The sequence below is a fragment of the Carcharodon carcharias genome, chromosome 2 (genome assembly GCF_017639515.1).
Source record: "Carcharodon carcharias isolate sCarCar2 chromosome 2, sCarCar2.pri, whole genome shotgun sequence".
Classification (NCBI taxonomy): domain Eukaryota; kingdom Metazoa; phylum Chordata; class Chondrichthyes; order Lamniformes; family Lamnidae; genus Carcharodon; species Carcharodon carcharias.
Window position 1 is genome coordinate 84,426,365 of NC_054468.1, and position 22,017 is coordinate 84,448,381.

At 43.3% G+C, this 22,017-nt stretch overlaps 1 protein-coding gene across 1 annotated transcript; it reads left to right on the forward strand.

Annotated features, from left to right (window-relative positions):
* Positions 1-1,942: 1,942 nt before the first annotated feature.
* On the forward strand, positions 1,943-19,977 carry srprb (SRP receptor subunit beta). Its single transcript, XM_041175556.1, has 7 exons — positions 1,943-2,085; positions 5,262-5,356; positions 13,247-13,324; positions 14,629-14,711; positions 16,556-16,692; positions 17,352-17,406; positions 19,429-19,977. The coding sequence occupies exons 1-7, from the start codon at positions 1,971-1,973 to the stop codon at positions 19,643-19,645; spliced, it is 780 nt and encodes a 259-aa protein (XP_041031490.1). The 5' UTR covers positions 1,943-1,970; the 3' UTR covers positions 19,646-19,977.
* Positions 19,978-22,017: the final 2,040 nt, after the last annotated feature.

A 22,017-nucleotide genomic window follows, 5' to 3' on the forward strand; every position in this document is an offset into this window, starting at 1 on the left:
TTTTGGTTGTGTTGAGAAGGTGATGAGGAATACATTTTGTTGAGTGTTTTAGGTGCTTGCGAGGCAATGTTTAACCAATGTTGATTGTAGTTTATTTGCTATAATTAAAGTCTTAAACGTGAAATCTTGTTGTGCAGTTCCTTCTGGAAAATTCATATCTCTGTTTAAAAATGATCAGTTTCTTCGGGAATGGTAGAACATTCTGAATCTGATTCAGATTCCTCATGACCCTTCAACAGAACTTGTTCGAAACGTCAACTCTTTTCTTCTCCACCGATGCTGCCAGACCTGCTGAGTTTTTCCAGGTAATTCTGCTTTTGTTCTGAATCTGATTCATTCTTAACAAAAACAAAATTACCTGGAAAAACTCAGCAGGTCTGGCAGCATTGGCGGAGAAGAAAAGAGTTGATGTTTCGAATCCTCATGACCCTTCGGCAGAACTGAGTGAATCCAAGAAAGGGGTGAAATATAAGCTGGTTTAAGGTGTGTGTGTGGGGGGTTTGAGTGGGGGGAGAGAAGTGGAGGGGGTTGGTGTGGTTGTAGGGACAAACAAGTAGTGATAGAAGCAGATCATCAAAATGTCACAGACAACAGAACATAAGAACACAGAGGTGTTGAAGGTGGTGATATTATCTAAACGAATGTGCTAAATAAGAATGGATGGTTGGGGAATTAAGGTATAGCTCTAGTGGGGGTGGGGGGAGCATAAAAGATTTAAAAATAATGGAAATAGGTGGGAAAAGAAAAATCTATATAATTTATTTGGAAAAAAAAGAAAAGGAAGGGGGAAACAGAAAGGGGGTGGGGATGGAGGAGGGAGCTCAAGACCTAAAATTGTTGAATTCAATATTCAGTCCGGAAGGCTTTAAAGTGCCTAGTCGGAAGATGAGGTGCTGTTCCTCCAGTTTGCGTTGGGCTTCACTGGAACAATGCAGCAAGCCAAGGACAGACATGTGGGCAAGAGAGCAGGGTGGAGTGTTAAAATGGCAAGCGACAGGGAGGTTTGGGTCATTCTTGCGTGTTTTTATCTCTGATTCATTCTCAACACAAAAACAGAATTACCTGGAAAAACTCAGCAGGTCTGGCAGCATCGGCGGAGAAGAAAAGAGTTGACGTTTCGAGTCCTCATGACCCTTCGACAGAACTTGAGTTCGCAGAGAGGAACAGAACTTCTTCAAGGAGGTAGGCATTTCTTGAAGAGCAGTGGCAGTCAATTAAACACAGAGATAAAAACAAAAAAACTGCGGATGCTGGAAATCCAAAACAAAAACAGAATTACCTGGAAAAACTCAGCAGGTCTGGCAGCATCGGCGGAGAAGAAAAGAGTTGACGTTTCGAGTCCTCATGACCCTTTCCAGGTAATTCTGTTTTTGTTTTGGATTTCCAGCATCCGCAGTTTTTTTGTTTTTATCTCTGTGTTTAATTGACTGCCACTGCTCTTCAAGAAATGCCTACCTCCTTGAAGAAGTTCTGTTCCTCTCTGCGAACTCAAGTTCTGTCGAAGGGTCATGAGGACTCGAAACGTCAACTCTTTTCTTCTCCGCCGATGCTGCCAGACCTGCTGAGTTTTTCCAGGTAATTCTGTTTTTGTTTTGGATTTCCAGCATCCGCAGTTTTTTTGTTTTTATCTCTGTGTTTAATTGACTGCCACTGCTCTTCAAGAAATGCCTACCTCCTTGAAGAAGTTCTGTTCCTCTCTGCGAACTCAAGTTCTGTCGAAGGGTCATGAGGACTCGAAACGTCAACTCTTTTCTTCTCCGCCGATGCTGCCAGACCTGCTGAGTTTTTCCAGGTAATTCTGTTTTTGTTTTGGATTTCCAGCATCCGCAGTTTTTTTGTTTTTATCTCTGATTCATTCTTGCTGCAATGCAAATAAACTACGCCTCCCATGGTGCAGCGCGGGCCGGCCCCACCTCCCGTGGTGCAGCGCGGGCCGGCCCCACTTCCCGTGGTGCCTCGGTGGCTCAAAGATGGCGGCCGCCACACTGCAGCTTTATATGGAGTCGATCCGCCGGGAGTTGGAACTTCAGGACCCGAGTGCGCTCGGACTCGTCGTGGCGCTGGTGACGGTGCTGGTTACCATCGGTAAGGAGGCGGCAGCGTCGTGGAGCGGCTGCTGGCCCGGTCCAGGAGAGTCAGGGCCCGGCTGAAGTCCCGCCACGTGTCAGCGAGGCTAGACTTCCCCCGGGGCTGGACTCCCCCCCCCCCGCCCCAACTTCCCTTCCCCTCTCTCCCCCCCTCGGGGCTGAACCCCGGACACTCCACAGAAGCTCTTTGAATCCAGCCTTTTTTAGATTTGGAGCTTGGCTCCCGACATTAATGTAACTCGGGTTTTATCTCTATTGTGAAGGTTTACATCATAAATCCTCAACCTGAGTTGATTGCTGCATTGTTGGAGAGAGCAACCTTTGGGTGAGATGTTAATCCAAGGTCCTGTCCTTTAGTTCGGGTGACCTAGATCCCATAAACAGAAATAGGTTAGTTATCCACCTTTCACAATCCTCGATGTCCTGAAGAGCTTTATATCCACTGAAATATTGTTGCAGTCTGGGAAACACAGCTGCCAGCTTGTGCACAGCAGGGTTTAATAAACAGCTTTGAAATAAATGACCAGGTGATCTGTTTTTTTTCCAAAGTTGGGAGTAAAAGATAAATGTTGCCCAGGAGAATTCCTTTGCTCCTCTTCAAATAGTGCTGTGGGATCTTCTATATCCATCTGAGATAGCAGGCAGTGTTCTTATCTGAAAGACAGTGCAGCACTCCCTCAGTCCTGCACTGAGATGCTAACGTAGATTGGTTACTTGAAGCTTTGGAGTGACACAACCTTCATTCAGACTTTGGCAAGGGTGATATCCCACATAAAATATTTAAGGAAAGCTGATTCTTCCAGTGTCCTGGTCACTCTTCAAACAATGTATACACACAAAATGAACTGTCTGTATCTTTGCTGCATTTGTACAGAGCAGAACTCATAATGTGTGAAGGGCTGCCATGCAGACTGGTGAGTGTTGCTCTTGTTGAGGTAACTGAATGTTCAGTTTTGGTGTTCATGCAGATTGGAGTAGGTGATGTGCTGGGACAGAACATCGTCCTTTGACCTCTGCTTTCCAGCCCAGAGTTTGAAGAGGACGAGGACACAACAAATGGAATGAGTGATCTGAGCTCTAAAGTTCAGCAACTGGGGATCTCGAGCAGAACTCAACTCAGGACCAATAATGCTGGATTGTGACAAAATGTTTCTAATTTTGTGTTAGAGCCTCAGCCATTCACTATATTGAGGTGATGGGATAGAAAGCCACATATCCAAATTTGCTGATGACACAAAGATTGGTGATATTGTAAGCAGCGTAGATGGAATCATAAAATTACATCGAGATATTAATATATTAAGTAAATGGATTCAAGTGTTAGGCCATCCACCTAGGACTCAAAAGGATGGAACTGAGTACTTTAATAAATGGTAAAAAGCTAGAAGCAGTTGAAGTGCAAAGAAACTTGGTACATAGATCAATACAATGTCATGGACAGGTGCAGAAATCAATCAATAAAGGCAATGGAATACTTGTCTTTATATCTAGACCACGGTAAAAAATGGGAAGGGGGGAGAAGTTGCGCTGCAGTTTTACAAAGCCATGGTAAGACCATACCTAGAACACTAAGCTGTTCTGGGCTCCACACATTAGAAAGGATGTATTGGCTGTGGGAGTGCAAGAATCTTAAGTAGACTACAAGGGTTACATTAAGAGGAGAGATTACACAGCCAAGGCTGTACTCACTGGAATTTAGATTAAAGAATAATTTGGTCAAAGTCCTCAACATACTAAAGGGAACTGAGGGAGATAGAGAGAAACTGTTTTTGCTAGTTGTGGGAATTTAGGACTATGAGGCGTAGTGGTCTTTGATGTAGTTGACCACACCAACTTGTTCCAATGCCTCTCCACCATTGTCTAGCTGGGTGGAACTGTGCTCACCTGGTTCCATTCTTATTTATTCAGTCATAGCCGATTACTTTCTGCTCTTGCACTTCTGTGTCCCCAAGCATCTATCTTTGGCCTTTTTTTGTTTCTCACCTATGTGCTACCCCTTGGCGGCATCATCCGAAAACACATGAGTTTCCACATGATACCCATCTCTGCTTCACCACCACCTCTCTTGACTCCCTCCACCAACTTTAAATTATCAGACTGCTTGTCCAATATCCTATACTGGATGAGCAGAAATTTCATCCAACTAGGTATTGAGAAGACCAAAGCCATTGTCTTCAATCCGTGTCACAAACTCCATTCCCTTGCCACCCACTCCATCTCTCTTCCTAGCAACTGTTGGAGGCTGAACCAGACCATTTGCAACCTTACTGCTGTATTTGACCCTGAGATGAACTTCCAACCATATATTCACACCATTGCTCAAACCAACTATTTTGTAACGTTGCCTGTCTCCAACCCTGCCTCAGCTCATCCTGCTGCTGAAGCTCTCATCCGTGTCTGTTATCTCTAGATTTGACTATTCCAAATCCGACCTCCCACATACTACTCTCTTTAAACCTTAGGTCATCCAAAACTCTGCTTTTAACTTGCACCAAGTCGTTTTTGCTGACCTAGACTGTCTCCTGGTTAAGCAAAGCCTCAATTCTAAAATTATAAAAATTAGTTTCAAATCCCTCCATGGCTTCACCCCCTTCTTATCCTGGTACCTCTTCCAGCCTCACAGCCCTCCGAGGATATTTGCATTCCTCCAATTCTGGCCTCGTGAGTATCCCTGATTTTAATTTCTTCACTAATGGTGGCTGTGCCTTCGGCTATCTAGGCCCTGAGCGCTGATATTCCTTCTCTAAACCACCCTACCCCTCTTCCCTCCTTTAAGATGTCCCTTAAAATTTGCCTCTGACCTGTTGGTCATTAGTCCTAATATCTTCTCATGTGGCTCAGTGATACCTTTTGTTTGATAATGCTCCAGTGAAGTGGCTGTGTTAAGGGTGATATAAAGATACAGCTTGTAGTCTAAATTTGATCCAGTACTTTTGGGGATATAGTCAGGAAACACTTCTAACAGCAAAAGGTTGGGAGAAGTTTGGAACTCTCCAACAAACGGCAGTTAATCATGAGCCAATTGTTAATTTTAAATCCAGTATTTTTATTATTAAGTATATGAATGTTTTAAATGGCGGAAAGGGCTTGGGATTAAATGCCCCAATCCTGTTCCCATGTTCCTATAATTCAGTTGGTTTGTTGTTAAACTATATTTTCTGTTTTGTCCTCCAGTTCTTTTTGTCTTGTTGCGGAGCAGAAAAAGCAGTCGCCGAGCAGTGCTTCTGGCTGGTTTGTGTGATTCTGGGAAGACTCTCCTGTGCTGTAGAGTAAGACTCTTTCAGACTGTATAATAATATTACCTCCTGTGAAATCAGTTCCCTTGACCTTTTTCTGGTTTTCACTACACACTGTTCCTAATCGAAAGGATCAGTATCTTTCCTAATCCTCATTGCCTCTGGATGCTGATCTGATCCCCATGTGACTAGAGCTCGTTGTAATTGCTTCCCATTTTTTTAACTTTCTTCTTGATGCTTCCCCAGAATTTTCCTCGTCAGGAATCATGAATGATGGTCTGTGTCCAACCTGCTGCACCACTGCTTTCCCTTCCTTTGTAGACACCCGTGGCACAATGCTGCAGCAGAGCTGCTCCTTTGCCTGTGCAAATGGTATTGTTTCATGGACAGCTATGAAGAATATGTGGTGAAGTAATGTTTTGTGTGTCTTGCTGTGGACTGCTCTCCACAATAGTGTGACTTTTTGTAGTGGTGAAGATGAGGAATGTCACTTCCCTTAATGGAAGTGATTTCTACTTATTCCACCAGCTTTGGTTGCAGCATAGAGAGGGCGGAGAGCCAAGTCTTCCCTATAACTCGTAGCAGCAGGTATAGGCCATTCAGCCCTTTGAACCTGCTCTTCTACTCAATAAGATCATTGCTGATCTGGTTGTGTCTCAACTCCACTTTGCCATCTGCCCCACCCCCTGACCCCCCCATAACTCTTGACTCCCTTGTCTATCAAAAATCAATTTAACTCTGCCTTAAATAAATTTATGACCCAGCCTCCACTGCTTTCTGGGGAAGAGAATTCCACATACTAATGATCTTCTGAGAGAAAAAAAATTCCTCATCTCTTAGATGAGGAGATAGACCTCAAAATGTGTCCCCTGGCTCTAGTCTCTCCCACAAGTGGAAACACCCTAACCATATCTACCCTATCAAATCCTTTCAGGATCTTATATATTTCAATAAGATCACCTCTCGTTATTCTAAACTCCAGTGGGTATAGGCCCAACTTGTTCAACCTTTCCTCATAAGATAAGCCCCTCATCCCAGTAATGAGTTGAGTGAACCTTCTCTGAACTGCTTCCAACACAATTATCATTTTTTTGAATAAGGAGGCTGGATCTCAGACTAGTGAAGGCCCAATGGGAGCTTTGTACACACTGAATTCATGATGTCTGTGTGGACTGGGCTGGATTTACACCTGTGTCCTTGAAGTGACTGCTGTGTATGCCACCTCATTCTGCTGGGGTTTATCCTTTTACATGAAAGGAAAGATATGCTTGCATTTATATAGCAACTTTCACAACTACCGGGTGTCTCAAAGCATTTTATAGCTAATGAAGTACATTGTGAAGTGTAGTCAAATTTGGAATGTTGGAAAAATGACAGCTAATTTGCAACCTACCACAAACTCCCACAAACAGCAACGTGATAATGACCGGACACTCTGTTTTTTATGATGTTGAGTGGCAGATAAATATTGGCCAGCACACCAGGGATAAATCCCTGATCTTGAGAATAGTGCCATGAGATCTTGCCGATCCACCCGAGCAGGCAGGCGGGGCCTCCATTTAGTCTCACCCAAAAGGCGGCACTCCATCAGTTCTACACTGGATTTTTGTGCTCAAGCCCTGAAGTGGGTCTTGAAGCTGGAACCTTGTGGCTTATAGCTGAGAGTGTCTGCTTTAGACTGCTTGTTGTCACGTTGTGCATGATAATATGAAAGAGATACTGTTTTTAATGAGTGTAGGACTGTTATATAACATGCAACTTATTTTACTGCTGTTTATAGTGGTATCTGAGAGTAAGTTGCATATAGCATTCTCAGTGAATGTAGCTTGTGTGCAGCTGACAGTACATAGAGAAGTTGGGGGGGAGGGTGGTGTGGTGGTGCAAACATTAAGGGCCGGTGTTAGTGGGAAGTGGAGTATTGAGAGTATGAAGGTGGGTGGAATCTAATAATAATTGTATTGGAAAGAGGCAGGTGGGTTTTGATCTGGAGCAGTGAGACTCTTTCTAGCCTGTCCACTTGCCCCCTGGGGTCTCACTGGAGAGGAGTGGCTGAGGATGAAGTACATGGTGATAGTGGGTGGTAAATGAGAAGTGGAGTTGATGGACTGGGGCTAAACCAGGGTAGCAGCTAATGCAAGATCCTCTGGCATCTGCACTAATCCTTGTAGCATAGTGAATGGGCTTTTCCTTCACATTATACGTGTTTGGTTTTTATCCATTGCCAGATTTAAAGCTAAGAGTACACAGCACAATGATTTGACAAATTTAGCAGCTGGAGTTAGACCTGTACATAGAAGTTACAATGAGAAAGGACAATTGATTCAACCGGTCCCTGTTGCAAATAGTTCTAATCACATTTACCCATCCCATTGCCAAACTGTTTACCCCCTTCTTTCATCCACCTGTCTAAGCTAATCGTTTCTGCTGGGGTCAGGAAATTTCCCTCTAGCTATACTGGAGACACTACTGCTTTTAGCAGCGAGAAGGAGATTTGGTATTGTCTCACTGCCGAGAGGGAACCTGGAGTTTGGCAGAACATCCTAGGGGGCCAGCAGAAAGGAAGAAGGAATGTGCAGCAAGCAGGGAATGGTTTCTCCTGATCCACTGCTGTTAACATCAGTTGAAATTATTATTTCTGTGGGGCTCCTGAACCTCAGACATGGACACATCCCTTGGGAAAACCACTCCCCACATCCCCAAGTCTGTCAACTTTGTGGCGAGGGGCAAGAGATTCCCATTTTTTATTTGGGTTATCATTTGATAAAGAATCTCTGGTTTGTAGCTTTTCAAGAGATTGCCACAAAAACTGAATTGTGTTATGAGATTGGTTCTTGGAAATGCATGTTTTTCTCTCTTGAATGCATCCTCTATTCCACAGGTTTGGCAGAAACTTCTGGATTGCTCTCAGAATTTGGCTGATTTAAAAAAACAGGATGAGGAAAGGTAAAGTTAGGATGAGGCTAGATATTGAAAAGTGAAATCGGATGGGGCAGAAAGCAGGTGGCTGCTCCAATCCTTATAGTTTCCAATTAGGCAGGTTAGCTTCGGATTGTTCCCAACCTTTTAGTCTGTGGTGTCTCTCTCCCACTTTCAAGATTTTGTAATTTATCTAGGTAAAAATGAAATTAAGCAAGGATTAAGCTTTCTATTATAAAAACAAAAAACCTGCGGATGCTGGAAATCCAAAACAAAAACAAAAACAGAATTACCTGGAAAACTCAGCAGGTCTGGCAGCATCGGCGGAGAAGAAAAGAGTTGACGTTTCGAGTCCTCATGACCCTTCGACAGAACTTGAGCTCAAGTCCAAGAAAGAGTTGAAATATAAGCTGGTTTAAGGTGTGTGTGTTGGGGGGCGGAGAGAGAGAGAGAAGTGGAGTGTGAGTGTGATTGTAGGGACAAACAAGCAGTGATAGAAGCAGATCATCAAAAGATGTCAACAACAATAGTACAAAAGAACACATAGGTGTTAAAGTTGTTAAAGGTGCAGTGATAGAAGCAGATCATCAAAAGATGTCAACAACAATAGTACCAAAGAACACATAGGTGTTAAAGTTGAAACCAATGTGCTAATTAAGAATGGATGGTAGGGCACTCAAGGTATAGCTCTAGTGGGGGTGGGGAGAGCATAAAAGATTTTTAAAAAATCTTTTTTTTTTGTTTTTATCTCTGTGTTTAATTGACTGCCACTGCTCTTCAAGAAATGCCTACCTCCTTGAAGAAGTTCTGTTCTTTTCTGCGACAAGATTTCCGTTCCTCTCTTTTGCCCTGCTCACCTTCCTTGCTTTCCATTTCCCTCCTGGTGTTTGACAAGGTGTTTACTAAAACCCGCTTTCACAGCCATATCTCCTTTCTCAGTGACTGTCTCCATCTCCGACTTACCCCACGTGGATTTCAACTGAAATTCCACCCCTCATGTTTCGAACCCACCCAGGATTACAGGTATCTCCGGGACATAAAACGTTTCTCGGACTGCTGTTCCCGTCACATTCTGAAATCCACACTCAGTGCCGTGCGCCGCCATATGAACACACTTGACCTCTCCCTCCAGCAGCACCGCCGTACCCTTTTCAAAGCTGCGCGTGCTCCCAGTTTCATTTTATCCTTTGGCTCATCCGACGCCTCAACAAGAAACTTTTTCTCTTTCTCTCAAGTGCTAAGGAACGCAAGCTCCAACAACTCATCGACACCAACACCCATCTAGGACCCTCCACCCCTGCCTGTCCCTCCGTCCCCACCCCATCTTCAAATCCCAACCCCAGCCGTGTATTCACTATGCCCCCTGACCTTCCCCTCTCCGATGCTGAACATTCAGTGCTCAGCAAAGGACTTAGTTTCATACCCTTACGCCCTCACCTCAATGAATTTCGGGCTCGGCATGATGCTGAACTCTTCTTCCACCGTCTTTGTCTCCGGGCTCACTTCTTTGGGCAGGAGTCCTCTCCCAGTTCAACGGATCCTTTTACCCATCTCCAATATTCTCCCTCCACCTGGACCCCTCCCTCTGGATTCTTACCTTCTCTTGATCTTTTCATTGAGAACTGTCAGCGCCACATTAGTCGTCTCAATTTCTCTGCTCCTCTCACCCATTCTAACCTGTCTCTCTCTGAACTTACTGCACTCCATTCTCTCAGGTCCAACCCTGACATTGTCATCAAACCCGCTGACAAGGGTGGTGTTGTTGTTGTCTGGCGCACTGACCTCTACCTCGCGGAGGCTGAGCGTCAACTCGCAGACACTTCCTCCTACCTCTCCCTGGACCATGACCCCACCACTGAACATCAAGCCATTGTTTCCAGGACTGTCACTGACCTCATCTCCTCTGGGGATCTCCCTCCCACGGCTTCCAACCTGATAGTCGCCCAACCTCGGACGGCCCGCTTCTATCTCCTACCCAAAATCCACAAACAGAACTGCCCCGGTAGACCGATCGTCTCAGCTTGCTCCTGCCCCACAGAACTCATTTCTCGTTATCTTGACTCCCTTCTCTCTCCCCTTGTCCAGTCCCTTCCCACCTACATCCGTGATTCCTCTGACACCTTACGTCACATCAACAATTTCCAGTTCCCTGGTCCCAACCGCTTCCTCTTCACCATGGACGTCCAATCCCTCTACACCTCCATCCCCCACCAGGATGGTCTGAGGGCCCTTAGCTTCTTCCTCGAACAGAGGCCCGAACAATCCCCATCCACCACTACTCTCCTCCGTCTGGCTGAACTTGTTCTCACGCTGAACAATTTCTCCTTCAACTCCTCTCACTTCCTCTAAATAAAAGGTGTGGCTATGGTTACCCGCATGGGTCCCAGCTATGCCTGTCTCTTTATGGGGTATGTGGAACATTCCTTGTTCCAGTCCTACTCCGGCCCCCTTCCACAACTCTTTCTCCGGTACATCGATGATTACTTCGGTGCCGCTTCATGCTGTCGTCGGGACTTGGAAAAATTTATTAATTTTGCTTCCAATCTCCACCCCTCCGTCATTTTCACGTGGTCCATCTCTGACACTTCCCTTCCCTTCCTTGACCTCTCTGTCTCAATCTCTGGTGATAGACTGTCCACCAATATCCATTACAAACCCACCGACTCCCACAGCTATCTCGACTACAGCTCCTCACACCCCGCTTCCTGTAAGGACTCTATCCCATTCTCTCAGTTCCTTCACCTCCGTCGCATCTGTTCCGATGATGCTACCTTCAAAAACAGTTCCTCTGACATGTCCTCCTCCTTCCTTAACCGAGGTTTTCCACCCATGGTCGTTGACAGGGCCCTCAACCGTGTCCGGCCCATCTCCCGCGCATCCGCCCTCACACCTTCTCCTCCCTCCCAGAAACATGATAGGGTCCCCCTTGTCCTCACTTATCACCCCACCAGCCTCCGCATTCAAAGGATCATCCTCCGCCATTTCCGCCAACTCCAGCATGATGCCACCACCAAACGCATCTTCCCTTCACCCCCCTATCGGTATTCCGTAGGGATCGCTCCCTCCGGGACACCCTGGTCCACTCCTCCATCACCCCTTACTCCTCAACCCCCTCCTATGGCACCACCCCATGCCCACGCAAAAGATGCAACACCTGCCCCTTCACTTCCTCTCTCCTCACCGTCCAAAGACCCAAACACTCCTTTCAAGTGAAGCAGCATTTCACTTGCATTTCCCCCAACTTAGTCTACTGCATTCGTTGCTCCCAATGTGGTCTCCTCTACACTGGAGAGACCAAACGTAAATTGGGCGACCGCTTTGCAGAACACCTGCGGTCTGTCCACAAGAATGACCCAAACCTCCCTGTCGCTTGCCATTTTAACACTCCACCCTGCTCTCTTGCCCATATGTCTGTCCTTGGCTTGCTGCATTGTTCCAGTGAAGCCCAACGCAAACTGGAGGAACAACACCTCATCTTCCGACTAGGCACTTTACAGCCTTCCGGACTGAATATTGAATTCAACAACTTTAGGTCGTGAGCTCCCTCCCCCATCCCCACCCCCTTTCTGTTTCCCCCTTCCTTTTTTTTTCCAATAAATTATAAAGATTTTCCTTTTCCCACCTATTTCCATTATTTTTTTTTTAAATTTTTTAAAAATCTTTTATGCTCTCCCCACCCCCACTAGAGCTATACCTTGAGTGCCCTACCATCCATTCTTAATTAGCACATTGGTTTCAACTTTAACTTTAACACCTATGTGTTCTTTTGTACTATTGTTGTTGACATCTTTTGATGATCTGCTTCTATCACTGCTCCTTTAACAACTTTAACACCTATGTGTTCTTTTGTACTATTGTTGTTGACATCTTTTGATGATCTGCTTCTATCACTGCTTGTTTGTCCCTACAACCACACCCCCACTCCACTTCTCTCTCTCTCTCTCTCTCTCCCCGCCCCCCCACACACACACCTTAAACCAGCTTATATTTCAACTCTTTCTTGGACTCGAGCTCAATTTCTGTCGAAGGGTCATGAGGACTCGAAACGTCAACTCTTTTCTTCTCCGCTGATGCTGCCAGACCTGCTGAGTTTTTCCAGGTAATTCTGTTTTTGTTTTTGTTTAAGCTTTCTATTGTTTGGCTAGATTAAGTGCTACTGATGCATCCTAGGAAACCATGCGAGCTGTATTAACTAGAACTGGAGGGCCTGCCATCAACTAAGAGTCACAGCTCTGCGTAAAAAAGATCATATCCCCAGCCCAGGGTTTTGGGAGAGACTAAAACTTTGGAGTAAAAACTTAAAGGCAGGCATGTAAACCCATTTCAGTGAGGGGGAACGTCATTGTGGAAGATGTCACTTGTTGAATTTTTGTTTTGTTTAAAACCTTATTCTGAAATACAGTCATGGGCAGTGGGGTGTGAGGGGCAGTGGTGGTGGAATTGGCAGATTCTTTTTCACAAACACTATGATTTAGTTCAGCAAACTTGAAAGGCAATCATTTCTACTACAAATATTTACATGGGCAGTTTCAATGTTAAATATTGAGATAAAAGTGTTACCAAGTATATAGCGATGGACTGGAGGTTTTATGGGTCATTTCTCCAGGAAGTAAGGTTTTTAGTATTATGCACATACATTTCCAGTGGATCTCCTGTGGGTTTACCTGTAGTGAGTCTGGTAATAATGAGAGCAGTGTAGTATTTCACTGATAAGGTAGAGCCTTGCCCCTCTTGAAGGTTATAAACTGAGCTCTGGGTGAATGCATTCTGAGGTGAATGGCTGTTCAGGCTGAAGGGCAGAATCCTGTGGAAAAGTCAATTGCGGGAAGCTGTAGACATTTTGGCACTGTTACTTTCTGGGGTATCCCCTGTACATTTGAAATCACTGCCGAGAGAGGTGCTTGGAATTTATTATAATTCTAATATAGAATATGAGAATGTGTAAAATAAAGAATTAGGAGCCCATAATAATGCAACTCCTTTAACAACTCTTCTTTCTCATTTCAGTTATTGTCTGGAAAGTTTAAGGTGACACATACATCCATAACCAGTAACTCTGCATTGTACAGGGTTAGAAGTGACAAGGTAAGTGTGTGATAATGACCCTATGCCTCTGCATTTATTAAATAATTGATACAACTGGTTCTCTGATGCAGCACTTGGTTCTTAACGGCAGGAAAGGGAAAGGATGAAAACAAAGTCATTGTCTTCCCTGGACTCCAGATACCTACAGTATTGAATAATGGATGGGCAGGAGTGATCATAATATTTCTGAAATTTATAAAAAGAGTGCTACCTTTTGAATAAAATGAATGTCATGATGATTGATTCCTCCTCTTTTGGCATTGCCCTAACTGACATGTGCTTGCCCTAACTATTGTTCCCCACTTCAAACAACTTGGGGAAAACACCCTGAAAGTTTCGTTATATTAATTGCCATCTATGAAATATCAAGCACTTGTCTCTGGTTATTCAAAGGATTTTGTTTCTATCTTTCCTTGTATATTTTGTTTTGAGTGCAAAAGGAGATCATTATTTTCCTCAAATTATTTCTATTTCCTTTGAAGATGTTGGCAAAGATTTGCATTTATATGGTACTTTATCCTATCTGTCAGAAATGCCCAAAGCACTTTGCGGCAACAAGTTCCTTAGAAACACAGTCACTGTTCTTTTGTAGGCAAAAGCAACACTCATTTTACAAGTCAGCCGGGCCCAAACAGCAAATGAGGAAAATACCAGTTAATCTGTTCTTAACGTTATTGGGTAGGGGAGGGATTAACGGCACAAGAGGAACTCCCTCCTGTTGTTCCAGTGGTCTTGCGGGTTGCTTAATGTCTACTTGGACTAGTGAACAAACTGAAGGAGCCTTGGTGGAACATCTCATCCAGCAGTGCACAACTCTGACTCCTTCGGTTGTTGACTTGGGCAAATTTTGGTTTGGGTCAGTTGGTGGTGCTTTCACCTCTGTCAGACGTGTTCAAATCCCACACCAAGACATGAGTGTATAAAATGGACTGACACTTTTGTGTCATATTAAGGGAAAATTATCACGTATTGGATGACGGTTAAAGTATTTCTGTTGAATATGTAGTCAAATGAACAATGGGTTTAAAATACTGGGATACGACCATAATCCAATGGTGTATGTGACTGATTGTAAACTTTTAGTGCACGAGTTTCCTTGGGTTTCAAATTTCCCAGTAATTTGGTGCATAATCTACATTCCTTTCCTAGTGTCAATTCTAGGAATGGTACCAGCCGAGAATTAAAAATGGTAACATTTCCAGTTGCTTCTGATGCACTGTGGAGTTTGTTGCAAGATTAGCTAAGCAGACGCTAAAGAATTTGAGAAGTTGAGGAAACCATTGATCTTGAATCTCTTCTCACAGGGCCCAGCCGTTGCTTTATTTGACCTCCCTGGTCATGAGAGTCTGCGTCTTCAGTATCTGGAGAAACACAAGGGTGATGCCAGGTGACAGGACAGAACCGTGCTTTATATTGTCGTACAGCTGTGGATTTGGGTGGAAACTTTGAGAACTCTGTTGTTTATGGTTTATGTGGGAGTGGATTAACTTTATGCTGTGGTGAGCTGTAAAGTAACAATTCATCGGAAGGCCATGTTCATTTAAAGAATTGTTTAATCAGTAAACCTCACTGATGAAATTTGTCTTTTTGTTCAGAGATCTCCTAGTCAATACACAAAATTCAATTTTTAATAAATATCTGATCCCCATGATCAAAGATTATGAATAATAATTTTCATGACTACAGTTAACAACAGGTTGCATTTATATAGTATATTTAACTTAGTGAAGTGCCATGAGCCAGCTTTCTAAGATGCAATTAAGCAAAAATGGATGCTGAGACAGGAAGGAGCTATTATAAAAGGATTGAAGCTTAGTTAGAGGTGAGTTTTAAGGAGGGTCTTGCAGGAGGAGAAGGATGTGGAGAAGCAGAAGGACTTGGGGAGAATACCAGAGTGTAGTGCATAGTTAAGTGAGGGGTTGGAAGAGAAGCAGGGGGAATGAACAAAAAAGATGATGAAGTGTGGCAATGCCATGAAGGGACTTAGACATGACGAGGTGGGCCAGCAGTAATTGGTGAGTGTGACTCAGTGTGGGATAGCATGAAGGTAGCAAGTTTGGATATGTGGCTTTATACTCAATCATCTTAGTTGTTGAATAGTTCAAGCCCCAGTATAGATCCTTGCAGGACACCAATAGTCACATCCTGCCAACTGAAGTATCCCTCCATTATTCTTAATCTCTGTGTCCAGCCACTGAGCCAGTTTTCTAACCAGATGAGTAATTTGCCTTCAATCCCATGAGCTAAGTGGTTTCTTATGAATGACTTTATTAAACTGCTTTCTGGAAGTCCATATAAATAACATGCGTAGGCATTCTGTTGTCCACTCCTTTAGTCATCCTTTCAAAAAATGCAATTAAGTTCATCAGGCATGACCAACCCTTTACAAATCCATGCTGGCTGTCTCTGAGCACTTGAAAAGTGTCAACATTTTCAGCCATGTTATCGTTATGTTATAGAAAATTTCTAACAACAGGTGTTAGGCTAATTGGTCTATAATCCCCTGGTTTCTCCCCCTCACTTTTCATAAGATGGCAAAAGAGACTGACCTTTCAAAAGAATCCATTATGGAGAGTTCTCTGACATAGAGAGGGTATCAGGCAATAAAACACCCAAATATATTGGCCTACCCCTCATGTTTGTGACTAACCACCTCACAAACAGGGCGAGCACATGCATTTCCATCCCCTCTCCAGTTTGCATTTCAGAAGAAATTTTCATGACCCTTTGCTATGCTGTAGCATCAAAGGATGAGGTTTGTGCCAAAGTTCTTATCAGATTGGCAACCAAGGTCAGTGACAAACTGACCACTGCAAGCTGATGTTGACTGGCGGTAAGAAAAGTTTTAGGACCACACTATAGATAAAGTTGTTTCTTTGAGCTGGTGCACACATGATTGGTGTGACTAGTCCTTGACCCTAGCCTATTTTTCCCATGGTTTGGTAGCATCTTGGTTGGCAACTGCTTCCAATCAGTGAGCTATTAAAGTAACTATCCATTTGACACCAGCTTTATCTGCCTCACTGTGACTTCATTTGTTAGGAGGGAGCATATCTTTTATTTGAATTCCGACCATACTTTGATACCAATTGTACTCTATTTAATAACAAGAAATTAGATCCTAACTTTGGTTGTATCTTTGGGATAAGAAACAGAACAGTAAAATAAAATGCTGAGGATTTATGACATAGCAATCCTAACACTACATAATTCTGTGTTCATTTCACACAGAGCCATTGTTTTTGTAGTGGACAGTGTGTCATTTCAAAAAGAAGTGAAGGATGTAGCTGAGTTCCTCTACATGTTGCTGACTGATGCTGTGATTGTGAAGAATGCACCTCCATTCCTAATAGCCTGCAACAAGCAAGGTAAAGTGAAGGTTGTCCTACTTTATTCATATGGCTGGAGACGCAGTTATAGTTTTGTTGAGGTTAACAATCTAGTAGTTATCGTGCTAGAGCCTGGCATGGTGTTTGAGTACTTTGCAGATTGTTACCAAGTTGTCAGTGTAATGCACAGATGTGAGGACCTCTTCACTTTGTGCCTAATTTGAGTTTGGGAAGGATCTTAATTCTGCAATTTGCTGGGGGGATAGAGAGATACTTCATCTCTGCATGTTGAGGGAGCTCAGTTTTTGCTGTATATCGAGGTATGTCAGAAATATATTTGGTAGTTGCCATTCAGAAACTTTGTCCTCAGAATTAAAGCTTTGGGTATGTCAAAGTTGGAACTATATGTAAAGTAATAGGCTTATGTTTAGGCTTTGGCTGTTTGCCTGCCATCTGTATGTGTGCTGTTGGAATAGATTAAAGAATATTTATCTTAAAATCGTACAATAGCAAGTAAAATGAAGTTAGAACTCTTACTTGATTGTTACAAAGGTAAATGTAACAGTTGCCAAAAATGTGGTCTATCTGTAGAAATTTCTGAGGGACAGTATTTGGTTTTTGGCTCATGCACTAATTAAATTGTTTGTAAGTTCCACGATTTGGGGAGAATTGTAATTTTGTTTCCTGTTGAATTTCAGATGTGACCATGGCCAAATCTGCAAAATTAATCCAGCAGCAATTGGAAAAGGAACTGTAAGTGTCAGGCTCTTACAAGGTTAGCTGTTGGAATGCACAATAACTGAGGAAGGCTTAGCAATTAAGAGTTTCGTTTTTACAAAATTTCTGTTACCCACTTTGGGAAAGAAACATTGTGTGAAGGCTCCATTCTGAGAACAGCAGACTTGGGGTTCTCTCTCCACCTCAGTGGCTAGATCGCATAAGAAAATCCACAAGAAAGTATGATACCTTAAAATTGAATATTTTTACAGTTTTTTAAAAAAGCAATAATTCAGGAGCAGTCTTAGAGCCACAGATATACCCTGCTTTTCAATTGATAATAGTTCTTTGTGGAATAAACTTAAACAGTGAGATGCTTTAAGTTGCTGTATGCAACTTTCTAGAAGTTATACATTATGTATGTTTAGCTTCTTGCCAAAGCAGCATTTCCTATTGTTGCAAAAGGTTTACCCAGATGACTATTTAAGACAACTTGATATTAGGAGAAATAAAGAATATAGGCTCACTGCATGTTAAAGTGCCTTACTGGGGTTCTTTACAGCTCTGTGGAGGGTAAGCTGAAGGTCAACTGATGCAGCCTTACGTTCCCCACTACAGTGCCGGTCTTAAAGCAACTCCATAAAGTGCCCATTGGGTGGAATGTTAAAGGAATTTCACTCTGTATGAAATAGGAGCAGGAAAAGACCATAAGGAATGTCAAGTCTGCTCCACCATTCAATACAATCATGGCTGATCTTGGGTTTCAACTCTGCTTTTCTGCCCCCTCCCCATACCCCTAGATTCCCTGAAAGATCAAAAATTTGTCTATCCCAGCCTTAAATATGTTGAACAATGGAGCATCCACAACCCTCTGGTATAGAGAATTCCAAAGATTCACAACCTTTTTAGTGAAGTAATTTCTCCTCATCTCAGTCCTAAATGATCTGCCCGTAATCCTGAGACTGTGCCCCCATGTTTTAGATTTCCCGATTGTTATGACCGATGCAGTTGGTAAAGTGGAGTTATTTAAAAATCCCAGAGGGAAACTTTAAACAATTCTCATAACCAATAATTTTAAGTGTTATGTTTGAGATTCGACTCTAACCTCGGGAATCAGACCACTAGTTCTCGAGGTTTTACATTAAACTAACTGAAATATTTTATTAATTACACAGGTTAAAATATATACACGTGGCTACAAATTACCACTATCGTAACTTTAAACAAATTCCCAAACTAACCTCCATTAAGGCAACAACAACCCATAGACTTAACCAAACACCAGGCAAAGCATTTTCACCTTACAAATTCAGAATGAGGTTCTTTTCACTGTGGAGCCAGTTGGAGGCTTGCAGCTGCCTTTTGATCTTATATTGCCTCTGCCCTGCACGCCCGAAAACTACTGAGGTTATACCTGCTACCCCCTGTTTGAATTCAAATTCTCATTATATCACCAATCTCTTTGGAACTTTACCTTTTAACAATGAAACCCCTTTCATAGTGCCAATTTTATTAGTAATATAAACATATGGCTTGGTAGCTATTAGAAAGGTGTCAAATTTTCACCCCATTTCTTGAATGCCCTGTTGAAAGAAGTGCACATGCACACTATCCCTCTATTTACATCTCAAACAAGTACATTAAAGCACCCAGGCTAGCTGGTTTTAATCCAATTAAGACATACCCACAAACCAAGCCTCTATTTGAAAAGAAAAATATTTTCCAAAATATTATATACATTAATAACCTCATGACACTGACCAATGGAAATAATCTGTGTCCACCCTATCCAGTCTCTTCAGAATCTTGCATGTTTCAATGAGATCGCCTCTCATTCTTCTAAACTCCTGAGAATATAGGCCCAAATTACTGTGGGTGTGCTAGCTTAGTATCACCCTTTCCTTTCTGTAGCATGGTGTTAAATGTAATTATTGCCAGCTTGGATTGTTTAAAGCAGGTATATTGTGGAACTGCAGTGTCAGTACAAAGTGAAACCACTTTTATGCTATAATTGTATCACTTAATTCCGTGGTTAATCTGTGTTTTATCTTGTCACAGCAACACTCTGAGGATGATTCGCTCTGGTGCGCCAAAGTCTCTGGATGGATCTGGCACTGGGGGTTTGGTGCCTTTAGGAAAGAAGGGAAAGGAGTTTGATTTCTCCCAGGCACCGATGAAGATTGAGTTTGTTGAGTGCAGTGCCCGAGGGAGCAAAGGGGACAAAGGCGAAGCAGACCTTGGAATTGTGGAAGCGTGGCTTGTTAAAGTAGCGTGAGCAATGAGATGGTGTAAAAATGGAAGTCATGTCATGCTGCCAACATGAGAGAATTAATTCATGTACAGACTTGCAACAAAAGTGAAACTGTGACCAAGGATCCAAAAGTTATGTTTTTAATGCTGAAGGTTTGAACAGATGCAGAACCCCGGCAGCACAATATTTGCCATGGCTGTCTTGAGCTGAGCTAGCTTGATACCTCCTAGATTTACGTGTTCAGGTTCCACAGCTAGGATATTGATGTGAGCAGTGCTTTTCGTGTTGCTTATGTTGCTGAATTGGCAGCACCACTACCTTGTCTGTTCATAAGCAAATAAAGTAATGGATCTAAATCAACAGTCTTTCTGTGGTGTTATTTTATATGGAATGTGCTGGACTAAACAGGTATTAGAAATACAGAGGTAGATATTTAATGAAAATGCAGCCCAATCCTTTGGTGCTGTGCGCTGCTTTATTATATCAGAAACAAATTCTTAGGGTGGGAGTGGGGGATATTTTGTTTGGTTAGTTTAAAAACAAAATAAATTAACTAAATTTATTTGTTTCTGATTGCCACATATAATTAGTACAACCTTGGCCACGCCTGATACACAAGATGCTCGTGGCTGTTCAAGGCACACCGTTGGCTGCCACTGCAGGAGTTCCTCAGGGCAGTGTCCTTGGCCCATCCACTTTCAGTTGCTTCATCAATGACCACCTATTTGGCAGTAACGCTATTTGCTGATGATTCCAAGTGTTTAGCTCCATTCACAGCCCCTCTGATTACGAAGCTATCCACGTCAGGGCCAGAGCCAGACTTTGGATAACTTCACAGGCTGGTGCTACGTGAAGGCCAGGGGGTGACCATCTCCAGTAAGAAAAAAAACATCAATATCATGGGAACACCATCACCTCCAAGACATACATCAACCTGACTTGGACATGAATTACCATTGCTTTGTCCCTTGGGTCTAAATCCTTGAATTTTCCATTTAATGCCATGTGGGAGCATCATCGCAAGGATTGTGTTGGTAACTTAGCAGCGGATGATCGTTACTCAATGTAGATCAGGATGGGCACTGAGCTTTGCCAGCATTGTTGACAGCTTAAGAATTGTTTTGAAACTGGTTTGCTGTTTCCTGTGCATGTCACCATCACAAATCTTTTAACATTTTAGTTGTGAAATTCATCTGCAGCTTGAAGAATTGGTCCACCGCTTGGTGTGTTGAGGATGATTTAAATTTCATAACTTCCAATCAGGAGGTGCTAATATTCCTTAAAAGATTGTTTAGATTAAATCCTTGTGCTATGTCAGTGTTGATTTATTAACAGCACAAATAACACCATTGTGTTTAAAACAAAAACAGAATTACCTGGAAAAACTCAGCAGGTCTGGCAGCATCGGCGGAGAAGAAAAGAGTTGACGTTTCGAGTCCTCAAGACCCTTTGACAGAACTTGAGTTCGAGTCCAAGAAAGAGTTGAAATATAAGCTGGTTTAAGGTGTGTGGGGGGGGCAGAGAGAGAGAGAAGTGGAGGGGGTTGGTGTGGTTGTAGGGACAAACAAGCAGTGATAGGAGCAGATCATCAAAAGATGTCACCAACAATGGCTGGAGGGAGAGGTCGAGTGTGTTCATGTGGCGGCGCGTGGCACTGAGTGTGGATTTCAGAATGTGACGGGAACAGCAGTCCGAGAAACGTTTTATGTCCCGGAGATACCTGTAATCCTGGGTGGGTTCGAAACGAGGGGTGGAATTTCAGTTGAAATCCACGTGGGGTAAGTCGGAGACGGAGACAGTCACTGAGAAAGGAGATATGGCTGTGAAAGCGGGTTTTAGTAAACACCTTGTCAAACACCAGGAGGGAAATGGAAAGCAATGAAGGTGAGCAAGGCAAAAGAGAGGTACGGAAATCTTGTCGCAGAAAAGAACAGAACTTCTGCGACAAGATTTCCGTACCTCTCTTTTGCCTTGCTCACCTTCATTGCTTTCCATTTCCCTCCTGGTGTTTGACAAGGTGTTTACTAAAACCCGCTTTCACAGCCATATCTCCTTTCTCAGTGACTGTCTCCGTCTCCGACTTACCCCACGTGGATTTCAACTGAAATTCCACCCCTCCTGTTTCGAACCCACCCAGGATTACAGGTATCTCCGGGACATAAAACGTTTCTCGGACTGCTGTTCCCGTCACATTCTGAAATCCACACTCAGTGCCATGCGCCGCCACATGAACACACTCGACCTCTCCCTCCAGCCATTGTTGGTGACATCTTTTGATGATCTGCTTCTATCACTGCTTGTTTGTCCCTACAACCACACCAACCCCCTCCACTTCTCTCTCTCTCTCTCTCTGCACCCCCCCCCCCACACCTTAAACCAGCTTGTATTTCAACTCT

Coding starts and splice junctions, on each gene's coding strand:
- srprb (XM_041175556.1), top strand. CDS start 1,971: ATGGCGGCCGCCACACTGCAGCTTTATATGGAGTCGATCCGCCGGGAG. Junction 14,712..16,555: donor AAACACAAGGGTGATGCCAG/GTGACAGGACAG, acceptor CATTTCACACAG/AGCCATTGTTTTTGTAGTGG. Junction 16,693..17,351: donor AATAGCCTGCAACAAGCAAG/GTAAAGTGAAGG, acceptor GTTGAATTTCAG/ATGTGACCATGGCCAAATCT.